Source organism: Oncorhynchus mykiss, chromosome 1 (assembly GCF_057628025.1).
Source record: "Oncorhynchus mykiss isolate SJ-2025 chromosome 1, ASM5762802v1, whole genome shotgun sequence".
In the NCBI taxonomy this organism is placed as follows: Eukaryota; Metazoa; Chordata; class Actinopteri; order Salmoniformes; family Salmonidae; genus Oncorhynchus; species Oncorhynchus mykiss.
Window position 1 is genome coordinate 9,415,694 of NC_143022.1, and position 24,574 is coordinate 9,440,267.

Sequence of the window (24,574 nt, forward strand, 5' to 3'; positions counted from 1 at the left end):
TCCCTAACCGTAATTTAGCTCCAGTTTCTGTTCAGCCTGTTGTGATCTGGCAGTGATACTTATGTACATTTGGGGTATTTGACAACTTAAAATATACTTCAATGTATGGGATACTTTTGTATCCCATACATTTTCCCTGATAGACCACCACAAGTACATTTTGAATGGTCAGGCATGACATGGGAGGTCGAGTCGATGCTGACTCGCCTCCCAGTCCCTGAAAAAAATCCCCACAGCATGATGCTGCCACAACCATGCATAAGAATGGTGCCAGGTTTCCTCCAAACGTGACGCTTGGCATTCATGCCAAAGAGTTCAAGCTTGTTTTCATCAGACCAGAGAATATTGTTCCTAATGGTCAGAGTCCTTTAGGGACCTCTTGGCAAACTCCAAGCGGCCTGTTGTGCCTTTTACTGGGGAGTGGCTTCCATCCGGCCACTCAACCATAAAGGCCTGATTGGTGGAGTGGGGCAGACATGGTTGTCCTTCTGGAATGTTCTCCCATCTCCACAAAAGAACTCTGGAGCTCTGTCATTAAGAATGGAGGCCACTGTGTTCTTGGGGACATTCAATGCTGTAGACATTTTTCGGTACCCATCCACAGATCTGTACTTCGACAGAATCCTGTCTCAGTGCTCTACGGACAATTCCTTAGACCAGATGGCTTGGTTTTTGCTCTGATACACACTGTCAACTGTGGGACCTTATATAGATAGGTGTGTGCCTTTCCAAATCATGTCCAATCAATTGAATTTACCACAGGTGGACTCCAATCAAGTTGTAGAAACATCTCAAGGATGATCAATGGAAACAGGATACACCTAAACTCAATTTCGAGTCTCATGGCAAAGGGTCTGAATACTTATGTAAATAAGGTATTTCTGTTCTTTTTAAATACTTTTGCAAAAATGTCTAAAAACCTGTTTTCGCTTTGTCGTTATGGGGTATTGTATGTAGATTGATGAGGAAAAATGTTTATTTCATCAATTTTATAAAAAGGCTGTAACGTAACAAAATATGGAAAAAGTATTACAGAAGAAAACTTTCCGAATGCTCTGTATGTCTGTGAAAACAAATCACAGAGGTTTGTGGCACCTTAATTGGAGAGGACGGGCTCATAGAAATGGATAGAGCGGAAAAGGTGGAATGGTATCAAACACATGGTTTAAATGTGTTTGATACCATTGCATTTGCGTCATTCCAGCCATTATTATGAGCCATTAGGCATTTTCAAGACACCAATGTTTCTTAAAGGGACTAGAAGAGAAGTAGTCAATTTCTCCTTAACCATTTTATATATATATATATATATATATATATATATATATATATGTGTGTGTGTTTACAAAACTGGAGTATGCGTATAACCCAGGGGTGGGCAATTCCAGTCCTCAAGGGCCTGATTGTTGTCACAGTTTTGCCCAGCCCCAGCAAACACACCTGACTCCAATAATCAACTAATTATGATCTTCATTTTAAAATGCAATTTGATTAATCAGCTGTGCTTTCTAGGGATGGAGACAAAGTGTGACACCAATCAGGACCTCGAGGACTGGAGTTGCCTACCCCTGAATTATAACCCAGTGCCACAATAAGTATGGCTACCTTTGCAGGTCACTGGGAAGAATGCGTTGTTATAGCAACTCTATATTCTCGCGATGATAAAAAAATAAGAGGGTGTCGGCGACGGTAGTCACTAGTTACCACAGCCATAAAATAAAATGGTTTATATCGTCAAAAATCATGAAAACTAAAGCTTTTTGGTCCTAATGTAAGGTTAGACATAAAGTTGGCAGTGATGCTATAGTTAGGGTTAAGGGATTAGAGTTAGATTAAAATCAGATTTTAAGAGGAGGAATTGTAGAAACGGGCGGGGTTTATGACTTTGTGTCTGTGGTAAGTCGTGACGACTGTCGGCGACTGCTGCGTTTTTGCCGCTAGTCGCCTCCTGTACTTCAGTGGTCGCCACAGACACAACAGCGTGCGACGTCGGGGGGCATGCCAAATACTGTCAGCGGTGAAGTTAAGCGTGTTAATGAGACAACCGAGAGTTTGGAGTGCAGGAACAGTTGTAACCTAATCGGGATCTTGTCTTTTTGAATCATAAAAGCAAAGGGCACAAAATTAAGGTGCATCCGCGTACCAACTAGTTCTGATAATTGACAACCACTCTCCAGTGAGTGACCTAGCGCTTGTGGAAATGGCAGCTCCCCGGCCAATAAAAGGTATTCTGAAGAACAAGAACAGCGGGTCGGGCATCAAAGTGGGCCCAGCCGAAGAAGTGCCAGTAGAGACTCCAGAACAAGGCGATCCTGGACTTCTGGAAGATGACCAACAGTGAGTAGACAGTCAGCTATCTTAGTTTCTTGTTGACACCGACAGTCTTGGTAGCGTTAGCTTAGCTTGCTCTGCGTTGTGTGCTGCCCTGGCTGAAAACTTTATGGACTTGCTAGCTAACGTAAACTCGTCAACAATGTGCCAGGTAGTACATTACATGAACTAACTAGATAACGTTAGCAAGTCAGTTGTCATGCTTGCTTTCCAATTCACTCACATTCTTCTCACTAGGACTGTTAACTTACCAGTTACTGTTGGCTAGCCAATTTGCTAGCTAGTTTGCCCGATAAGGTTACATTGGCTAGCTACGTTACCTAGCTAACGTTAGCAACGTCCCACATGTCTACTTGTCGATGTCAGTTGGTAAGGTGGCTAGTTAATATTTTATCCGGTTTCACACCTGTAATCACGAGTAAATTTGGCTTTGTCATCAGCCAACTCACTGATGTTCGTTGTTTTTAAAGGTGGGCGATGAAATGGGTTGACTAGCTAGCTAGCCAAATTATAGTCTAGCCACAGACATTTTTACCAGCGCAAACAAACAATTTTGAAGTAATTTTTTTTTTTCTACAGATATGTTTTTAGTAACAGACGATTTTAGTAATTTAGTTAAGATTTAAGAAACGTTATGTTGGCATCAGGTATGTTAGCCAGCAAGTTACCCATTCCTACTCTCCATCACACACATGATGTATAGCAGTAGCTGAAGGATTCAGACCTGTAAATGATATTCACTTATTATTGTGTGGTGGGCACAGACTGTCCGATACAGTTTAGTTTCTAAGACTGTGGGTAAATGTGGAAGCTGGATGGTAGCTTACTGTACACTCCACTCTTAGTGCCCAGAGTGCCATCAGAGAGTGTCTGCTGTCAAGGCACTGACTTCCACATCCCAAGCTGTCACGTTATATTTACACCATTGCCCTCTGGGGTTGTCAGAACTGTGGTGAGTTTATGCCTGAAGTCAGGCATTGATCTAATTCACTTTGCACATTAAACTGTCAGTGATCTAGTCCTTTTGAGCTGTTCAGTTGCTCAAATTATACCTCTAGGAAATACACCTTGGCTAATTGCAACATGAGTGTTGTTTCTCAATTCCAGCTTGTCTTTTTAACAAAGAGCTGGTGGTCCATGTTTAGATGCACAGGTGGATAGAGATGGAGGTTGTTCGAGTTTCAATAATTCATGCATGTGATTTATGTAGTCCATTTATAGTGTTAGGTGGCTATCCTTCATATAACCTACTATGAGACTCATAACTTCCCGTCCATGTGAGACTGCCGTCCTTGTATGGCCTACTTATCAGTGAATTCCATTCCCAGCCGTCAAGTCAAGCCAGTTCTGTGTTGATACCAAAATATTTTCTCTGTAGGAAATGGGTAAAAAGGTTTCCTGAACGATTCTCTTTCTTCAAATGGAGTGGGATGAGACCAGCACGGCTGGCTGCGCTGTAGCCTACTCCTTCAGTTCAAGCTATGTCTGTAGCGAACAAACAAGAACACACGCAGACCGCTGCATGCACACACCCCTTCAGCACCAGAACTCATAGGGTGTTGTTTATATCCTGTCTCTAACAGTCCTCACAAACCAAAGCCACACACATGGCTTATTTTTTCATCACAACAATTTTTAGGCTCTTTCCCAAATGTTTTGCTTAAGCCATCTGTCCGTATTAGGGTACTACTTTCAGTCGAAATCAGATTTAAATTTGATGGATGAGCAGTAGGGAACGTTTTTTCCATGCCAAAAATAAAACCAAATATTGTGTGCCATAGCTTGGAAAATAAATATAATTCTGGATGACAACTGGTTGAGAGAATATCAAGGCAAAGGGTGGCTACTTTGAAGAATCTCAAATATAAAATATATTTATTTAGCACTTTTTTTGCTTACTACATGATTCCATATGTGTTTTGATGTCTTCAGTATTTTTCTACAATGTTGAAAATAGTTTAAAAAGTTTTTAAAAAACTTTAGTGAGTAGTTGTGTCCAAACTTTTGACTTGTACTGTATGTGCCAGTGAAATTATAACACTGCATGCTATTGTTATGGTGAAACAAGCCACGTACTTTATCCTACTACACCAACACTATTTGGCTATACCATCTCAAGGTTAGCTTACTTCATTCAGTTTGCTGTGCTGGCAGACAAATGAATGATCTAAAGCTATTGGAATTGTATCTATGTTAGGCTCATTGCCACAGCAGTGAAATTTTCCCATGCTTTTCTAGATTTACAAAAAAAAAAAAAAAATCTCCAGGTAGACTAGTTGAGAACAAGTTCTCAATTACACCTGCGACCTGGCCAAGATAAAGCAAAGCAGTGCAACACAGAGTTAAACATGGAATAAACAAACATGCAGTCAATAACACAATAGAAAAAGTCTATAGGCAATAAATAGGCCGTAGTGGCAAAATAATTACAATATAGCAGTTAAACACTGGAGTGATAAATGTGCAGAAGATGAGTGTGCAAGTAGAGATACTGGGGTGCAATGTAGCAAAATAAATAACAGTATGGGGGATGAGGTAGTTGGATGGGTTATTTACAGATGGGTTATGTGCAGTGATCTGTGAGCTGCTCTGACCACTGGTGCTTAAAGCTAGTGAGGGAGATATGAGTCTCCAGCTTCAGTGATTTTTGCAGTTCGTTCCAGTCATTGGCAGCAGAGAACTGGAAGGAAACGCGGCCAAAGGAAGAATTGGCTTTGGAGGTGACTAGTGAGAGAGAACTGCTGGAGCGAGTTCTACGGGTGGGTGCTGTTATGGTGACCAGTGAGCTGAAATAAGGCGGGGCTTTACCTAGCAGAGACTTATAGATGACCTGGAGCCAGTGGATTTGGCGACGAATATGAAGCGAGGGCCAGCCAACGAGAGCATACAGGTTGCAGTGGTGGGTAGTATATGGGGCTTTGGTGACAAAACGTATGGCACTGTGATAGACTGCATCCAATTTGCTGAGTAGAGTGTTGGAGGCTATTTTGTAAATTACATCGCTGAAGTCAAGGATCGGTAGGATAGTCAGTTGGGCAGCATGAGTGAAGGAGGCTTTTTTGCGAAATAGGAAGCCGATTTTTCGAGATTAAATTTTGGATTGGAGATGGTTAATGTGAGTCTGGAAGGAGAGTTTACAGTCTAACCAGACACCCAGATATTTATAGTTGTCCACATATTCTAAGTCAGAGCTGTCCAGAGTAGTGATGCTAGTCTGGCAGGTGGGTCCGGGCAGCGATCGGTTGAAAAGTATGCGTTTAGTTTTACTTGCATTTAAGAGCAGTTGGAGGCAACGGAAGGAGTGTTGTATGGCATTGAAGCTCATCTGGAGGTTTGTTAGCACAGTGTCCAAAGAAGGGCCAGAAGTATACAGAAAGGTGTCGTCTGCATAGAGGTGGATCAGAGAATCACCAGCAGCAAGAGGGACATAATTGATGTATACAGAGAAAAGAGTCTGCCCGAGAATTGAACCCTGTGGCACCCCCATAGAGACTGCCAGTTTCTCATTCTAGATACAGTTTCTCATTCTTTAAGTCATGTATTGTTTGGGAAAACGTGTTCCTATCTGTTGCTAGGTTTTCCTCCAATTGGTGGCAGATATTCTAAAACCTGCATAAAAACAATATGCAAATTTTTTCCACCTGAGGTCGGTTTCCATCAAATTGACTTGTTGCCACTTAAAGGGTGTGCCTAACAAACAGCATTCTTTGCTGAGTTGTAATGGAAGGTACCACACAACATATCATGGAAGTTTACTGCTTGTTATATCAATATTTGCGGTTTCCACTGCCTTTTCTCACATGATTAATTTGACCAACTCAAAAAGATCCTACCTTGACTAGCATATATGGAAAATGTACTGATTTTTAAATGAGCTTTTTCCATCAGGCCTGTAGTAACTTTTTTTTTTTTTTTAAAGCCAACATGTACTTAATTCATGTGAAATGGTTGGATGGAACCCTGGTAAGGGTGGAAAGGGTAAGTGGTACCTAGTCAGTTGTCCAAGTGAATTTAAACCAACCCCTCTGAATCAGAGAGGTGAGGGACGATGACGACTGCCTTAATCCACGTCATTGGAGCCCGGGGAGCAGTTGTTGTTGGGGGTTAAGGGCATCTAGGGCAGATTTTTTTTTCTTCTTCACCTTGCCGGCTTGGGGATTCGAACCAGCGACCTTTCTATCACTGGCCCAACGCTCTTAACCGCTAGGCTGTGTTGCCATCTCTTGTTTACCAAAGGGGACAGAAAAGACTGGAGCTTTCTTTCAATTCATTTTACAGCACCAAGGGGATATCCTGAGCCAGCTTTCCAAATATCCGTATTGCTGTCACAAAGAAGTTGTCCACTCTGCACCTGTCCAGAGTCCAAACAATCACAACTTCCTGCCATAGAGTTCTAGAAGGCCTGACTATTGGTGCCCCGTAAACAGTAGTCAAGTATCTTCTCAATTTCAATGTAGGCCATTTCATTGCACTCACTAATCAGTCAACATTGACGCATGGACCCCAAGCTCAGTCATTCATTATTCATGATAGTCAATGACTTTTAACTGAGTCACAGGCATGGTTCCATGAAACTCTATCTCTCCTCCATTGTCTTAGATGCCCAATCTGACCATTTCATGAGTGGGTTGAGGGACATTCATCGACTATCATGACTTTTGATACAGTGGGTTGAAAATGCCATTGGAGCAACCTGCATAGTAGCCTACTTCCTGCTACTTCCTACTTCCTGCTACTTCCTACTTCCTGCTACTTCCTGCTCCAGTATAGTAGATCAAATGGGCACTGCAGTCCCTTGACAATGGGCTTCACTGGGTTCAAGCAACAACAACAAAAATACATGTATTTTTAAACAGATGAGTGTATTTCTATTCTATTCTTTCCCCGCCTACTACTCCCTATACTACTCCCTATTCTACTACTTTAGTGTGCTCTGGTTTTTACAAACAACACATCTTAACATTTTAGTCATTTAACAGACGCTCTTATCCAGAGCGACTTACAGTAGAGCACATACATTTTTCTACTGGTCCCCCGTGGGAATCGAACCCACAACGCTGGCGTTTTTGAAAGCACCATGCTCTACCAACTGAGCCACACGAAGACCACGGCTGGAAAGCATAGACCAGAGAGCTCTTTTAACACACTGCTTGTCTTAGCATATGCTATCTGATAGTGTAGTCACCTCCCACCTTTAGAGGGATGTACCCAGCTGTTGGCCTCTCCAAGAGATGCTCACTGCACACACACACTGAATGGGAGAGTCAAATAGCGTCCGTTCTCAAATCAAAGTTTATTAGTCACATCATGTGCCGAATACAACAGATGTAGACTTTACAGTGAAATGCATACTTACGAGCCCTTAATCAACAAATCAGTTGAAAAATAAGAATAAATAAGAATAACAGAAGTCAGATGTTTTTTTGTGTTTTTTTTTTACTTGAAGAGGTGGGTGTCGTCATTCCATTATGTATTTTTATTTTTTTAGAAGAGAGAAAATCTGACTGGCTGCGTCTGGTCTTGAGTGGATTTGCACGGGTGCTGTGTACTGTAAATCAGGCCAGGCTGGCTGGCAGTGTCTGGGATGTGTTGTATAACCAACCCCCTCACACATACAGAAGGATAAAGACAGACGCAGAAATACACAGACTGACATACAGACATTTTAGAGCAGTGAAACTGGCTCCTCTCCTCTACTGGCTTGTCAACACTCCTCACGTACAGACAAAACTCCCTATCTGCCCTGGCCCAGATGTAGTCACACTGGTTTGGCTAGTGTTTTCAAATGATTTAGAAATTGTCCATAAAGGTAGGGTTCAAAGTCTGGTGAATGTAGACCCATCAAAGTAGGGTTGGTGAAATTTAAAAAGTAAATGCAAACTAGTCATTTCCACATATACAGTGAGCTCCAAACCTGTTTGGACAGTGACAGATTTTTGTTTTTGACTCTGTACTCCCAACACTTGGATTTGAAATAATACCATGACTATGAGGTAAAAGTGCAGACTGTCAGCGTTAATTTGAGGATATTTTCATCCATAAACCGTAAACCGTTTAGAAATTACTGCACTTTTTGTACATAGACCATTTTAGGCGACTAAAAGTATTGGGCCTTTCACTTGTGTTCTCAAGCTTAGCATTTCATCTCATATTCATAGCACGCAATGATTACATCAAGCTTGTGACTCTCCAAACTTGTTGGATGCAGTTGCTGATTGTCTTTGGTTGTGTTTCAGATGATTTTGTGCCCAATAGAAATTCATTGTAAGTAATGTATTTTGTCATTTTTAGAGTCACTTATATTGTAAATAAGAATAGAATATGTTTCTAAACACTTCTACATTAATGTGGAAGTGTACCATGATTACGTTTAATCCTGAATGATGAATGAGAAATACACACGCACAAATTCCATACCCCCAAGACATGCTAACCTCTCACCATAACAGTAACAGGGAAGTGTTTTTTGTTGTTGTTTTGGTTATGATAATTATGCCTCTGAATTTATCATTCATCCTTATTAATATTATTGTTATTATTCATTCAGGATAATCCATAATTATGGTAGCTTCAACATTCATGTTGACGTGTTTAGAAACATGCTATTCTTATTTACAATACATTCTTTACCATTTTACATTGGGCACAAAATCATCTGAAACAAACTGCAAATGCATTCAACAAGTTTGTAGAGTCACAAGCTTGATGTAATCGTTGCTTGCTATGAATATAGGACCAAATACTAAACTTGTGACTACTTTAAGACGCATATGAACCCAGCAAAAAAAGAAACGTCCTCTCACTGTGTTTTATTTTCAGCAAATTTAACATGTGTAAATATTTGTATGAACATAAGATTCAACAACTGAGACATAAACTGAACAAGTTCCACAGACATGTGACTAACAGAAATGGAATAATGTGTCCCTGAACAAAAGGGGGGTCAAAATCAAAAGTAATAGTCTGGTGTGGCCACCAGCTTCATTAAGTACTGCAGTGCATCTCCTCCTCATGGACTGCACCAGATTTTCCAGTTCTTGCTGTGAGATGTTACCCCACTCTTCCACCAAGGCACCTGCAAGTTCCCGGAAATGTCTGGGGGTAATGGCCCTAGCCCTCACCCTCCGATAAAACAGGTCCCAGACGTGCTCAATGTGATTAAGATCTGTGCTCTTCGCTGGCCATGGCAGAACACTGACATTCCTGTCTTGCAGGAAATCGCGCACAGAACGAGCAGTATGGCTGGTGGCATTGTCATGCTGGAGGGTCATGTCAGGATGAGCCTGCAGGAAGGGTACCACATGAGGGAGGAGATTGCCTGCAATGGCAACAAGCTCAGTCAGATGATGCTGTGACTCACCGCCCCTGACCATGACGAACCCTCCCCTCCAAATCGATCCTGCTCCAGAGTACAGGCCTCGGTGTAACGTTCATTCCTTCGACGATGAACGCGAATCCGACCATCACCCCTGGTGAGACAACCACGACTCGTCAGTGAAGAGCACTTTTTGCAAGTCCTGTCTGGTCCAGCGACGGTGGGTTTGTGCCCATAGGCGACGTTGTTGACTGCAATGTAAGGCTGGTCCTCACCAGACAACAGACCTACAAGCCATCAGTCCAGCCTCTCTCAGCCTATTGCAGGACAGTCTGAGCACTGATGGAGGGATTGTGCGTTCCTGATGTAACTCGGGCAGTTATTGTTGCCATCCTGTACCTGTCCCGCAGGTGTGATGTTCGGATGTTGTTACACGTGGTCTGCCACTGCGAGGACGATCAGCTGTCCGTCCTGTCTCCCTGTAGCTCTGTCTTTAGGCGTCTCACAGTACGGACATTGCAATTTATTGCCCTGGCCACATTTGCAGTCCTCATGCCTCCTTGCAGCGTGCCTAAGGCACGTTCACGCAGATGAGCAGGGACTCTGGGCATCTTTCTTTTGGTGTTTTTCAGAGTAAGTAGAAAGGCCTCTTTAGTTTCCTATGTTTTCAGAACTGTGACCTTAATTGCCTACCGTCAGAAAGCAGTTAGTGTCTTAACGACCGTTCCACAGGTGCATGTTCATTAATTGTTTATGGTTCATTGAACAAGCATGGGAAACAGTGTTTAAACCCTTTACAATGAAGATCTGTGAAGTTATTTGGATTTTTACGAATTATCTTTGAAAGGCAGGGTCCTGAAAACAGGACTTTTTTGTTGTTGCTGAGTGTAAGTGTATTTGTCCCCTACCATGGGGGGGACTATGTACAGAAAGTGCTGTAATTTCTAAACTGTTCCTCTGATACGGATGAAAATACCTTCACGTTAAAGCTGACCGCCTGCCCTTTAACCTCAGTCATTTATATAATTTCTGAAGTACAGAGCCAAAACAACATGTCTCACTGACATACTTTTGGAGCTCACTGTATGTCTCTGACAGTTTAATGTAATGATGTCATTTCATGTTTTGTCTTCACTAGCTTACATTGGTTTCTTACATGTATCCCATGGGTTATATATGTTGTGAAACAGTGGCTAAGAGCCGGCCTACCTCAGCAAGCCTGACTGAGCAGTATTGATATGTGCCTCATCCCATGATGTGCCATTTTAGTGTGAGACACAGCTGTACAGGGCACGTCTCCCATTGATTTAGCCCAGTGCCATCGACAGTCAAACTGCCTGCTGTGTGCCTGACTTATTGAGCACCCGTGTGTGTGTGTGTGAGCAGCTAGCGATGGCTCTGCAGGATTACTGCAGCAGGGAGCAGATTTATCACCCCCGCCGCCCCTCTCTACCATGATGGCAGGCCTCTGCATCCATAAACACGTCCGGGAGGCTGGCTACTTTGACAAAGGGAGGGGGGCGCACCAGCAGAGACAGTTTAACGGCTGTATTTGGCACTGTCTCCAAGTCCAGACAGCGGTGTTATTGAAGGTGCAAACTCTAGCCAGAAGCCCAGAGAGAGCCTACAATTTGTACCTGGGGAAAGTACATTTGTGAAGCATTTCAACCCACCCACTCACACTCACTCGCTTGATCAGCCTCAGCATCATGCTGAAGGTGACGTGACCAACCTCTGTACAGGGCCACTGTCATTTTCCCAACAATGAATCATTTAATTGTACATAAGACCCTTTTTTTTTTTTAATTGCTGCCTTGTTTTTGTTCCCGAAATACACTACGGGAGTGAAAACTGGGTCACTGTGTAGTCCTAGATTAAATCTGCCAGGTCTCTAGGGTAATATCTGGTTGGTTTTTAGTACTACCCTGAGCTCATCTCTGGACTCATTCTTTTCAGGAAGAAGTCACAGAAATGGGACGAGATGAACATCCTGGCCACGTACCACCCGGCAGACAAGGACTATGGGTTGATGAAGATCGACGAGCCCAGTACGCCCTACAACAGGTGAGTTGCCCCATTCAATGTGTAAAGCACGATGCAATTCATTCTCATGAACAGGTCAGTACATAGTTACCCAGCGACTCTCAAAATGGCTTCCCATAGACAATGTTATCCAGTATTACCAGTTTTCAACTTTTTTGTTTACGAATACCTCATAATGGTATTAATTTATTCAATTAGTTAGGCCTATTACATGTGAAAATGACAGTTGGACTTTTCACAACATATTCTTTGCCCGGGGAAAACCAAAAGACAAACTTCTTTTCTCGAGTCAAATATACACATTTGTTGAGAACAGAGGTTTGTGATTGACTTGGTCTGAGAAGAAACTCTGCTCTGGTAAGTTTGGCATCCTGCTTTTATAATGTGTGTGAACAGTCCCTAGATCCCAGACTAATGTGACGTAGAAAGGAGACTATAATTTGATCATTTTTGTAGAGAATATGCTCACCCCGGATTAGATACAATTTCGATAGCAGATTGGCCTGCTCTCACAGGGCACCTCAATTCGTGCAGTGCAGGTTCAGTGTGTGTACGTGCGTGTGGATGAGTTTCTGCCTAGTCTGCATAAAGCGTAGGTGGGGTGGGCCATCTAAACTGGCACGTAACCCAATCTCCAAGGCCACTGCATAGAAGGTCACCGTTGTGACACACTGTTCTCTCCTTCTCTCTTCCTCAGGATGGTGGGGGACGAGGAGGATGAAGGGGCGCACAGCGACTCAGAGGTCAACTTGCCCACTGTGGGTGACCTGGCCTCCAAGTAAGTTATTTCTGACTGAAGAGGTCTGGGAGGGGGAAGGAGGGTCATTACTGACTGAATAGGTCTGGGGGGAGGTCATCACTGACTGGATAGGTCTGGGAGGGGGAAGGAGGGTCATCACTGACTGGATAGGTCTGGGAGGGGGAAGGAGGGTCATCACTGACTGGATAGGTCTGGGGGGAGGGGGGGGGTCGTCATCACTGACTGGATAGGTCTGGGAGGAGGGTCATCACTGACTGGATAGGTCTGGGAGGGGGAAGGAGGGTCATCACTGACTGGATAGGTCTGGGAGGGGGAAGGAGGGTCATCACTGACTGGATAGGTCTGGGGGGAGGGGGGGGGGTCGTCATCACTGACTGGATAGGTCTGGGAGGAGGGTCATCACTGACTGGATAGGTCTGGGAGGAGGGTCATCACTGACTGGATAGGTCTGGGAGGGGGAAGGAGGGTCATCACTGACTGGATAGGTCTGGGGGGAGGGGGGGGTCGTCATCACTGACTGGATAGGTCTGGGAGGGGGAAGGAGGGTCATCACTGACTGGAATAGGTCTGGGATGGGGAAGGAGGGTCATCACTGACTGGATAGGTCTGGGAGGGGGAAGGAGGGTCATCACTGACTGGATAGGTCTGGGAGGGGGAAGGAGGGTCATCACTGACTGGATAGGTCTGGGGGGAGGGGGGGGGTCGTCATCACTGACTGGATAGGTCTGGGAGGGGGAAGGAGGGTCATCACTGACTGGAATAGGTCTGGGATGGGGAAGGAGGGCTAAAGTTAAGTTATTGGACTCAAAGGTTTGGAATGTTAAATGTATCAAGGCTGTATGAGAAGGGTAGTGATGCAACTCAAACAGCATCTTGATACGTCTCGGTCTTATAAAACTGAAGGTGGGGGGGGGGGGGGGCTCCGTATGGAGTTACGGCTTGAACGCGCTGTATAACAGAATGTACTCATCTGGATTTCAACTATTTGCAATAGGGTCTGGCTGGCCAGATGCTATGAGACATACGCACTCAGACAGGATGTTGAATGGTGCCAGAGAAGATGGTGCGTTACCGCCACCAACAGCACAGGTGGTGAAATTACGTTTAGAATTAGAAGATGGGTACTTGCTAGTGTGTGCTAGCTAGCGTGTGCTAGAGAGAGTTTGTGCTAGCTAGCGTGTGCTAGAGAGAGTTTGTGCTAGCTAGCGTGTGCTAGAGAGAGTTTGTGCTAGCTAGCGTGTGCAAGAAAGAGTTTGTGCTAGCTAGCGTGTGCAAGAAAGAGTTTGTGCTAGCTAGCGTGTGCAAGAAAGAGTTTGTGCTAGCTAGCGTGTGCAAGAAAGAGTTTGTGCTAGCTAGCGTGTGCAAGAAAGAGTTTGTGCTAGCTAGCGTGTGCAAGAAAGAGTTTGTGCTAGCTAGCTGTTAAAGCAACGGTGGTTAACGCAACACCCTGGACCAGCGTTAGTGCGCCGACTGGTATGTGCACAGCACAGTGACGCCCTGGTATAAAGCCACTGACTCGCGCGATACACCAGGCCCACAAAAGCCTACTGGTTGCACACAGCCGGATACTTCTCACTATTTGACGTCAAGGGCATGCCCCCCCCCAATAACGTTGAGTATAGAGTGAATGTTGATCTTGGTTAAATTGAATGATCAGCTAAATACTTTTGTAGCTGTCAGAAGACGGCCTCAGCAGTTGAGTTAACAGCAGAGGTAAAACTGCACAGGTGAAATCACCCCCCATTTTAAAAAAAAATACAAAAATCTCAAATTAACACCCTTGCCTTTCGTGAACTTAAACTGTCGTATATTTTTTTCCTACTAGCACTGACTTTGCTGATAGCTACTTTATTGAGGAAAAATGTACTTATTATGACTGAGATGTGGTTGTCCCACCTAGCTGTCTTAAGATGAATGCACTAACGGTAAGCTTCACTGGAAAAAATTGTCTGCTAAATGACTCAAATCTAAATGTAATCCATTTGAACTCTGCCATCAAAAAGCCTTATCCCATCGGCTCCATTTGACTAAAGGAGAAGTACTTTTCCCCAAGTATCCACTGTTATTCTCAATTTAGCCTACAGTCCAAGATTTTTTACATGTAACCTTTTATTGAAAGTCAGTTAAAAAATAAATGATTGTTTACAATGACGGCCTTCTCTAGCCCAGACGACGCTGGGCTAAATGTGCACCGCCCTCTGGGACTCCCGATCGCGGCTGGTTGTGTCACAGCCTGGGAACGAACAAGGGTCTGTAGTGAAGCCTCTAGCAATGCAGTGCCTTAAAGTCTACTGCGCCACTCGGGAGGTGTGTTAAGATAAGCCTCTTTCCAAACTCAAACATTGTGTGTGTGATAGACTTTTTCAGTAACCGATACCCTGTTTATTTACCTACAGAACCAGCCAAAAGTTTGGACACCTACTCCAATGGTTTTTCTTTGTATTTACTACTTTATACATTGTAGAACAATAGTGAAGACATTCAACTATGAAATAACTTGGGAAGCACCGATGTTACGTTTTTGACAGATACCGATATCTGATATTTTCAAAGCCGAAAAAACTATTATTATTTTCTCAAATTTTAGCGGCATTTTAAGCATTCTAGTACAGTTTAATAGTTAACACACACATGAACTCAGCGGTCTAAGGCACAGTGCCAGCAGCATACCACCCTGCATACCACCGCTGGCTTGCTTCTGAAGCTAAGCAGGGTTGGTCCTGGTCAGTTCCTGGATGGGAGACCAGATGCTGCTAGAAGTGGTGTTGGAGGGACAGTAGGAGGCACTCTTTCCTCTGGTCTAAAAAATATCCCTATGCCCCAGGGCAGTGATTGGGGACACTGCCCTGTGTGGGGTGCCGTCTTTCGGATGGGACGTTAAACGGGTGTCCTGACTCTCTGCGGTCGTTAAATATCCCATGGCATTTATCGTAAGAGTAGGGGTGTTAACCCCGGTGTCCTGGATAAATTCTCAATCTGGCCATCAAACCATCACGGTCACCTAATAATCCCCAGTTTACATTTGGCTCATTCATCCCCTCCTCTCCCCTGTAACTATTCCCCAGGTCATTGCTACAAATGAGAAAGTGTTCTCAGTCAACTTACCTGGTAAAATAACGGATAAATAAGAGGCGTCAATACAGTCCCTTGGTTAGAATGCAGGCTGTATCACATCTGGCCGTGATTGGGAGTCCCATAGGGCGGCACACAATTGGCCCAGCGTATGGCCACCCATTGTAAGTAAGAATTTGTTCTTAACTGACTTGCCTAGTTAAATAAAGATTACACACACCAAACTGACCGAAAAGGTTATTTGGTTGGCATTCATTCATGTCCCCATACCAGTAAAACATAATCAAAACATTTATTTCATTTACTTACTATTCTGTTTCGTTGTTCAATTGTTTCATTCAACCAGGATTGCATCATACATGTCAAGCAGTGAAGTTTCAGCTCTGTCTGTCCGTGGCCTCTTCCTTGGTGCGCACTGTCACTGTGTCCGTTTCCATCTTGTCCAGCTGTGTATGTAACATTTCACGTAAACCCTGTTGTCTGCATCGAAGTAGCGGTCCTTGTACACAGCATCGAGCATGGTGGCGACACCTAGCCTGTGTGGGCAGTTTTGTTGCCAGGGCAAACTGTTGTCAAGGGCAACTGTTTAATTCGACAATGTGGGCCAGTAAAAACATTCACATCGTCTGGAAAAGGGGCCATCTAACGTTACACACTAGCTGCTAGCTAACTGGTTATCTTAGTATTGGCGAAGTCAGAATGGGCATGCGCAACTCCACTGTCGTGACAGAATCGGCGGCGTTAGAATTAGGAATTAGAATACAAAGTCTACACTGAATAAAAATATAAACGCAACATGTAAAGTTTGTTCCATGTTTCATGAGCTGAAAAAAAAGATCCCAGAAATGTTCCATACGCACATAAAGCTTATCTCAAATGTTGTGCACATTTTGTTTACATCCCTGTCAGTTTTGTTGAGCAGGCGTTTGTATGACAACCAGCATATTCATGATCATGCAATACGACTTTCCTCAGTATGAAATCCTCGACGACCCACTGTGCTGTCAGACTCAGCATGCTCATGGGTCTGATATCACTGGTCCAAATGTCAGTCGTGAAGCTAATAGCAAGGACGCAATTACTGTGTAACTCCGGTAGGGCAACATCGGAAAAATAGTACCCCTAAAAAAAAAAAGTGTACTAGACCAGTCGGCGAAAGCCAACATCACCCACGGCAGAGAACAGTTGATTGTCAAGGGCAATGAATTCCATTATCTTGGAGATAATGGATTTTGCCTTTGGGTTGTCTCGCTGAAATGTTCTTACTTTCAAATGACTGCTCGACTTGACTGCTCAATCCACACCGCAGACATTGTGGGCTAGGTTAGGAACGCTGTGTAGCGCAACATTTTACATGGTGTCGTTACGTTATGTACCTACGTTATACACAAAGATGTTCTTATCTGTGTTATATAGGTATGCATGTAAGCTTTGACATCGGTTTTGTACATCTGCGTTAAACTAGACATCGGGTCGATGTTGGCATTGTTAGCTAATATCGGACGATTCCGATATGTTCACCGACTATATCGTGCATCCCTAGAAATAACCAAGACGGTGTTAAACAAATCTAAATATATTTTAGATTCTTCCAAGTAGCCACCCTTTCAATTGACTGCCAAGAGTGTACAAAGCTTTCTCTCAACCAGCGTCACCTGGAATGCGTTTCTAACGGTCTTGAAGGAGTTCCCACATATGCTGAGCACTTGCTGGCTGCTTTTCCTTCACTCTGCGATCCAACTCACCTCAATTGGGTTGAGGTTGGGTGATTGTGGAGATCAGGTCATCTGATGTCGCACTCCACTCTTGGTCAAATAGCCCTTACACAGCCTGGAGGTGTGTTTTTGGTTACTCTTTTGTTGAAAAACAAATGACACTCCCAATAAATGCAAACCAGATGTGATGGCATATCACTGCAGAATGCTGTGGTGGCAAGTGTGCCTTGAATTCTAAATGAATCACGGACAGTGTTACCAGCATAGCACCATCACACCGCCTCCATGCTTCACGATGGGAACCACGCATGCGGCGATCATCCGTTCTCCTACTCTGCGTCTCACAAAGATACGCCGGTTGGAAGCAATAATCTGTCATTTGGACTCATCAGACCAAGGACAGATTTCCACTGGTCTAATGTCCATTGCTCATGTTTTTCTTGGCCCAAGCAAGTCTCTTCTCGTCTTCTTCTTATTGGTGTCCTATAGTAGTGGTTTCTTTGCAGCAATTCGACCCATGAAGGCCTGATTTACACGGTCTCCTCTGAACAGTTGATGTGTCTTTTACTTGAACTCTGAAGTATTTATCTGGGTTGTAATTTCCTTTCCTGTGGCGGTCCTCATGAGAGCCAGTTTCATCACAGCGCTTGATGTTTTTTGCGACTGCACTTGAAGAAACGTTCAAAGTTCTGGAAATTTTCCAGAATGACTGACTTTCATGTCCTCAACTAATGATGGACTGTCATTTTCTCTTTGCTTGTTTGAGCTGTTCTTGCTGTAATATGGATTTGGTATTTTACCAAATAGGGCTATCTTCTATATACCACCCCTACCTTGTCACAACACAACTGATTGGCTGAAACGCATTAAGAAGGAAAGAAATTCCCCAATGCGCCTTTAACAAGGCACACCTGTTAATTGAAATGCATTCCAGGTGACTACCTCATGAAGCTGGTTAAGAGAAGGCCAGGAGTGTGCAAAGCAGTCAAGGTAAAGAGTGGCTACTTTGAATAATCTCAAATATGACATCTACTTTGATCTACAGTGAGGGAAAAAAGTATTTGATCCCCTGCTGATTCCCTCATTAAAATGCAAATTAATTTATAACATTTTTGACATGTGTTTTTCTGTATTTTGTTGTTGTTATTCTGTCTCTCACTGTTCAAATAAACCTACCATTAAAATTATAGACTGATCATTTCTTTGTCAGTGGGCAAACGTACAAAATCAGCAGGGGATCAAACACTTTGTTCCCTCACTGTAACACTTTGTTTGGTTACTATGTGATTCCTTGGGTTATTTCATGGTTTTCGATGTCTTCATTATTATTCTACACTGTAGAAAATTGTAAAAATAAAAGAAACTCTTGAATGAGTAGGTGTCCAAACTTTTGACTGGTACTGTATAAATATTAGATTGAGCAATGTCGGCGTGGCATTGACTAACATACAGTACGAGATGAGTAAAGCAGCATGCAAACATTTTTAAAGTGACTAGTGATTCCTGGGTCTATGTACAAGGTGCAGGGTTGCGTAACCAGGTGGAAGCCGGCTAGTGATGGATGCTTCCTTTCAGTCTCTCGGCCCCAGCTTTGATGCACCTGTACTGACCTCGCCTTCTGGATGATAACTGGGTGAACAGGCCGTGGCTCGTGTGGTCGATGTCCTTGAAGATCTGTTTGGCCTTCTTGTGACATCGGGTGTTGTTTGGTTTCCTGTGAGGGCAAGTATCCCCCCCCCCCCCCCAGCGACGCGTTGTGCAGACAGCACCACCCTCTGGGGAACCCCTGCAGTTGCGGTGCAGTTGCCGTGCCAGGCGGTTGATACATCCCGACAGGATGCTCTCAATTGTGCATCTGTAACTGGTACCTTATATACCATAACACGGCGAGAGAGAGAGGGGCATGGCTATGATAACACTGTAGATTTTCAGTAGCGACGTAGTAGGAGCCAGTCTACTGCTTTAGCATTAGCCCTCAACATAGAGTGGAGCAGATGCTCCGTCACAGCCTGAAGGCCAAGCTCCACTGAGGCAAAGGTCTGTCACATGTTCTGTTACCACACGTTTTTATACCCACTTAACAGGCAGGGAGGTCAGCCCTTTGTGGGTGTAAGTAACATGCCATTATAGCAGTTTTTATCTAGTGTGTGTATACTTTTTTTGGCATATGTGTCCCATGCGGGAATTGAATCCACGACCCTGGCATTGCAAGCGCTGTGTCCACTCTACGTGTTTCTATTCCCTCTAAATCGACTCTGCCTTGGACGACTGCATTAATCTCAGCGTTACCTTTATCCCTCAATGTGATCACACTACTGATGCACTGAGTGTTTTCTTTGCGTTTCAGACAGCGTGATTAATGCATGTGGGTTAGAGGGAGTGAGTAAGCCCTTGTGTCTCTTCACTGGTATCTGTTCTCTCTGACATTTTCATCCCGGTGTTGACTACTAGGCCACAGATGCTCAAGGCACAGAACTATCTCTAACCTCACTGATATTACCTCTCGTCCTAATCTCCCCCCAGTGGAACGTATTGGCTAAACATCACGTAATGGTGTTAGATGGCTCTGCGCCCAGGAATTTGTTTCAGTGAAACAGCTTGGATCAATAAGTGCCACTCAATAGATCCCATCAACCCTGAATCCAGGGGAATGAGGACAATGTAACGGGAGGCGATTACAGACTTAGATCAGTTTACTTCCTGCAGCGTTGACTCGACCTGTCTGGTTGGTTTAAACCTGTGAAATGGAAATTAATAATTAACTTGCCTTATCTTGTGTTATGCCTCTTTGACATTTTCAAATCAAAATGTGTTTGTCACATGCTTCGTAAACAAAAGATGTGGACTAACAGTGAAATGCTTACTTACGGGTCCTTCCCAACTATGCAGAGGAAAAGGTAGCCTAGTGGTTAGAGCGTTGGACTAGTAACCGGAAGGTTGCAAGTTCAAACCCCCGAGCTGACAAGGTACAAAATCTGTTGTTCTGCCCCTGAACAGGCAGTTAACCCGCTGTTCGGGCCGTCATTGAAAATAAGAAATTGTTCTTAACTGACTTGCCTAGTTAAATAAAGGTAAAAAAATATATATATTTCCCCCCCACCATTTTTTTTTATATAACTCAAGGAATAAATACACAATAAGTAATGATAAATTGGCTATAATACACAGGGTACCTGTACTGAGTCAATGTGCAGGGATCGGAGGCAATTGAAGTAGATATGTACATTTACAGTGCTTTCTGATACAATGCATACCCCTTGACTTATTCCACATTTTGTGTTACAGCCTGAATTCAAGCTCTGTCAAATTGGTTGTTGATCATTGCTAGTCAGTCATTTCGGGTCTTGCCGTAGATTTATGTCAAAACTAACTTGGTCACTCCGGAACGTTCACTATCGGCTTGGTAAGCAACTCCAGTGTAGATTTGGCCTGTTTTTAGGTTATTGTCCTGCTGAAAGGTGAACTCATCTCCCTGTGTCTGGTGGAAAGCTGACTGAACCAGGTTTTCCTCTAGGATTTTACCTGTGCTTAGTTCCGTTTATTTATTTATTTTATCCCTAAAAAAACTCCCCGGTCCTTAGCGATTACAAGCATACCCATAAAATGATGCAGCCACCACTGTTTGAACATATGGAGAGTGGTACTCTGTAATGTGTTTTGGATTTTCCCTATAATAACATTTTTGTATTCACTTCAAAAAAATGAATTGCTTTGCCACATGCTTTGCAGTATTACTCTGTCAATTAGGTTAGTATTGTGTAGTAACTACAATGTTGTTGATCCATCTTCAGTTTTCTCCTATCACAACCCTAAAACTCTAACTGCCTCATGGTGAAATCCCCGAGCGGTTTCCTTCCTCTCCGGCAACTAAGTTAGGAAGGAGTCCTGTGTCTTTGTAGTGATTGGGTGTATTCATACACCATCCAAAAGGAGGGAATGTTTAATCCTGATCTTTAGTCTTGCAGTAACTGAGGGGTTGATACTTGATTCAAGACATTTCAGCTTTTCAGTTTTATTAATTAGTAAAAAAATGTGTAAAACAGTGCATTTGGAAAGTATTCAGATCCCTTGACTTTTTTCCAGATTTTGTTACGTTATAGCCTTATTCTAAAATGGATTAAATTTTTAAAAATCCTCTTCAATTTACACAATACCCCATAATAATAAAGTATGCAAATGTCTTAACAAAAAATTGATACATTTACATAAGTATTGATCACTGACAGAGCTCCAGAGTTCCTCTCTGGAGATGGGAAAACCTTCCAGAAGGACAACCATCTCTGCAGCACTCCACCAATCAGGCCTTTATGGTAGAGTGGCCAGACGGAAGCCACTCCTCCAGTAACTGGCACATGACAGCTCCCTTGGAGTTTGCGAAGAGGTACCTAAAGGACTCTGACCATGAGAAACATGATTCTCTGGTCTGATGAAACCAAGATTGAACTCTTTGGCCTAAATGTCAAGCGTCACGTCTGGAGGAAACCTGGTATCATCCCGACGGTGAAGCATGGTGGTGGCAGCATCTTGCTGTGGGGATGTTTTTCAGCGGCATTGGACTGGAGACTTGTCAGGATTGAAGGAAAAAATGAACGGCGCAAAGTACAGAGATCCTTGATGAAAACCTGCTCAGGACCTCCGACTGGGGCGAAGGTTCACCTTCCAACAGGACAATGACCCTAAGCACACAGCCAACACAACACAGCAGTGGCTTTGGGACAAGTCCCTGAATGTCCTTGAGTGGCCCAGACAGAGCCCGGACTTAAACCCAATCTAACATCTCTGGAGAGACTTGAAAATAGCTGTGCAGCAACGCTCTCCATCCAACCTGACAGCTAGAGAGGATCTGCAGAGAAAAAGGGGAAAAACTCCCCAAATACAAGTGCACCAAAACTTGTGGCATCATACCCAAGAAGACTTGATGCTGTAATTGTTGCCAAAGGTGCTTCAACAAAGTACTGAGTAAAGGGTCTGAATACTTACATAAATGTGATATAGCCTGGTTCCTCTCTAGGTTTCTTCCTAGGTTTTGGCCTTTCTAGGGAGTTTTTCCTAGCCACTGTGCTTCTCCACCTGCATTGCCTGCTGTTTGGGGTTTTAGGCTGGGTTTCTGTACAGCACTTTGAGATATCAGCTGATGTACGAAGGGCTATATAAATAAATTTGATTTGATATAAACTTGTTTTTTTGCATTGTCATTATTGGGTATTGTGTGTAGATTGTTGGGGGCGGAATAAGGCTGTAACGTAACAAAATCAAGGTGTCTGAATGCACTGAAGTTCCACTTTTACCTCATGGGGTTTTGTGTGTAGGCCAGTGACCTATAATCTCAATTGAAAACATTTAACAAAAAAACTGGATAAAGTCTGTGGGAATAGTTTCTGAAGGCACTGTATATGTACATATCTACTACAATTACCTCCTACCCCTGCACATCGACTCGGTACTGGTACCCTGCAATAATAGCCAAGTTATGTAGGAGTGAAGTGACTAGGGGTTACTAGGCAACAGGATTAACAGTTGATTTAGGGTATGTGATGAGTCAAAAGTGTTTGTGCAAAGTGGGTCAATGCAGATAGCTACTAGGACTATTTGGGTAACTATTTAGTAGTGTTATGGCTTAGGGCTAGAAGCTGTTTCAGGGTCCTGTTGGTTCCAGACTTAGTGCGTTGTTACTATTTCCCGTGCGGTAGTAGAGAGAACCGTGTGACTTGGGTGGCTGGACAATTTGACCATTTTATTTTAGATCCTTCATCTGACACCGCCTGGTATAGCGGTCCCGGATTGCAGGAAGCTACCCACTGTAGCGCCATGCGGTCAGATGCCAAGCAGTTGCCATGCCAAGCGGTGACGCAGCCATTCAAGATGCCGTCAAATGGTGCAGCTAAAAAACTTCTTGAGGATCTGAGGGGCCCATGCAAAATCTTTTCAGCCTCCATAGGGAGAGGTGTTGGTGTGTGTGTGTGGACCATGTTAATTCCTTAGTAATGTGAACACGCTGTCGACCCGCTCCACTACAGCCCTGTCGATGTGCTTGGCCCTCCGTTTCCTGTAGTCCACAATCGGCTCATTTGTCTGATCGCGGTTATTTATTTCTACATTGAAATGAATGATATATCCTAGGCCTACACACTTAACTGTCTCAACGGATGCTGCACATTGCATATCCCCCATTTAGTTCGAGGGATGAAGACCACGTAGTTCAGTATTACATATTTAACACAGTATTCGTCACATGACACTACAAATGTAAAAAAAAATTCAGGCTTTGTCACCATCAACACGTCTAAAATAATGTTTGTTTGACTATTCAGTCCATTTCTCCCTCAACTGTCAAACTTAATGCACCGCCATCTTCAGAACAAGACACAGGATATCATGGCTGCTGTTCAAGGAAATAAAAGCACTTGGAAAGGTTTTAAAGGACGCTGTTTGAAGTATTACATCAGTGGCCGTCTGGTCGGCTATTGTGCAATCATATTGGGTCTGGTCTAGGCTTGAAAGAAATGTCTGTTTATGCTCTGGGCCTGTATGTGCATTGCTCGTGTCTACTCACATCAAAAGCCTGGTGTTGTGGAGATGGATGTCAGTAAATAAGTGAAGAGGATTGTTCTGCTCCGGCCTGAAACTCTATCTGAAGGCATTGTTCATTTTCACTCAGTGTACCATTGTTCAACCTCATCCTATTAAAATGGCTACTGCCTGGTCTCTCTCGCTCCTTCGTTTTCTTTGTCCCTCTTTCTCTTACTCACATACTCGTTTTGTTTCTCTCTACTTTCCCCTTACTCCCTTCGTCCTTACCCTCTTGCGTTTACTCGTTCTCTCCCCCTCCCCAAATCTATCCTCCCTCCCTTTCTTATTCTGTCTTTCGTCTCACTCTGTTCCTGTCCTCATCTGTATCCCTCTCCAAGAGAACCAGGGCCTGTTTTTAAATAATTCTGCTCTTCCTCCTTTAAAAGGTAATTTAGAACAAGAATGTTAATTAAGGACAACATTTTATTTTAGTAGAAGTGTTTCTCACAGTCAAAAGTCAGACTCTTGTGCCATATCCCAAACTTCACCCAGATTTTTTTATTTATGAGGCAAAGAATTGAATGGTTTTGTCTGAAGGCGTGAAAGGTCACGCAACTGGAAAATGTTTGCCTGATTCAGCTGGTGGAAAATAAGGGAATTAGCAAGGCACTGACTTAACACCAGCAGTGTGAATCTGACTTCCTCTAGGGTGTGCGCCTGTGTCGTACTGCATTTTCACCCATAAGAGTATAAGCCCTGTTTAAGCCGCGGGGGGTCTTTGATACCAAGGATCATTTTGCTATTTGATTTTTGACCATTCGAAGTATA

At 43.5% G+C, this 24,574-nt stretch overlaps 1 protein-coding gene across 1 annotated transcript in view; it reads left to right on the forward strand.

The window, feature by feature from the left end:
• Nucleotides 1-1,967: 1,967 nt before the first annotated feature.
• ppp1r2 (protein phosphatase 1, regulatory (inhibitor) subunit 2) overlaps nucleotides 1,968-24,574 on the forward strand; it is a 37,703-nt gene continuing 15,096 nt past the window's right edge. The window contains exons 1-3 of the mRNA XM_036990081.2: nucleotides 1,968-2,337; nucleotides 11,603-11,710; nucleotides 12,387-12,467. Coding sequence (XP_036845976.1) covers nucleotides 2,201-2,337; nucleotides 11,603-11,710; nucleotides 12,387-12,467 — 326 coding nt within the window. The 5' untranslated portion in view covers nucleotides 1,968-2,200. The remainder of the gene's footprint in view (nucleotides 2,338-11,602; nucleotides 11,711-12,386; nucleotides 12,468-24,574) is intronic.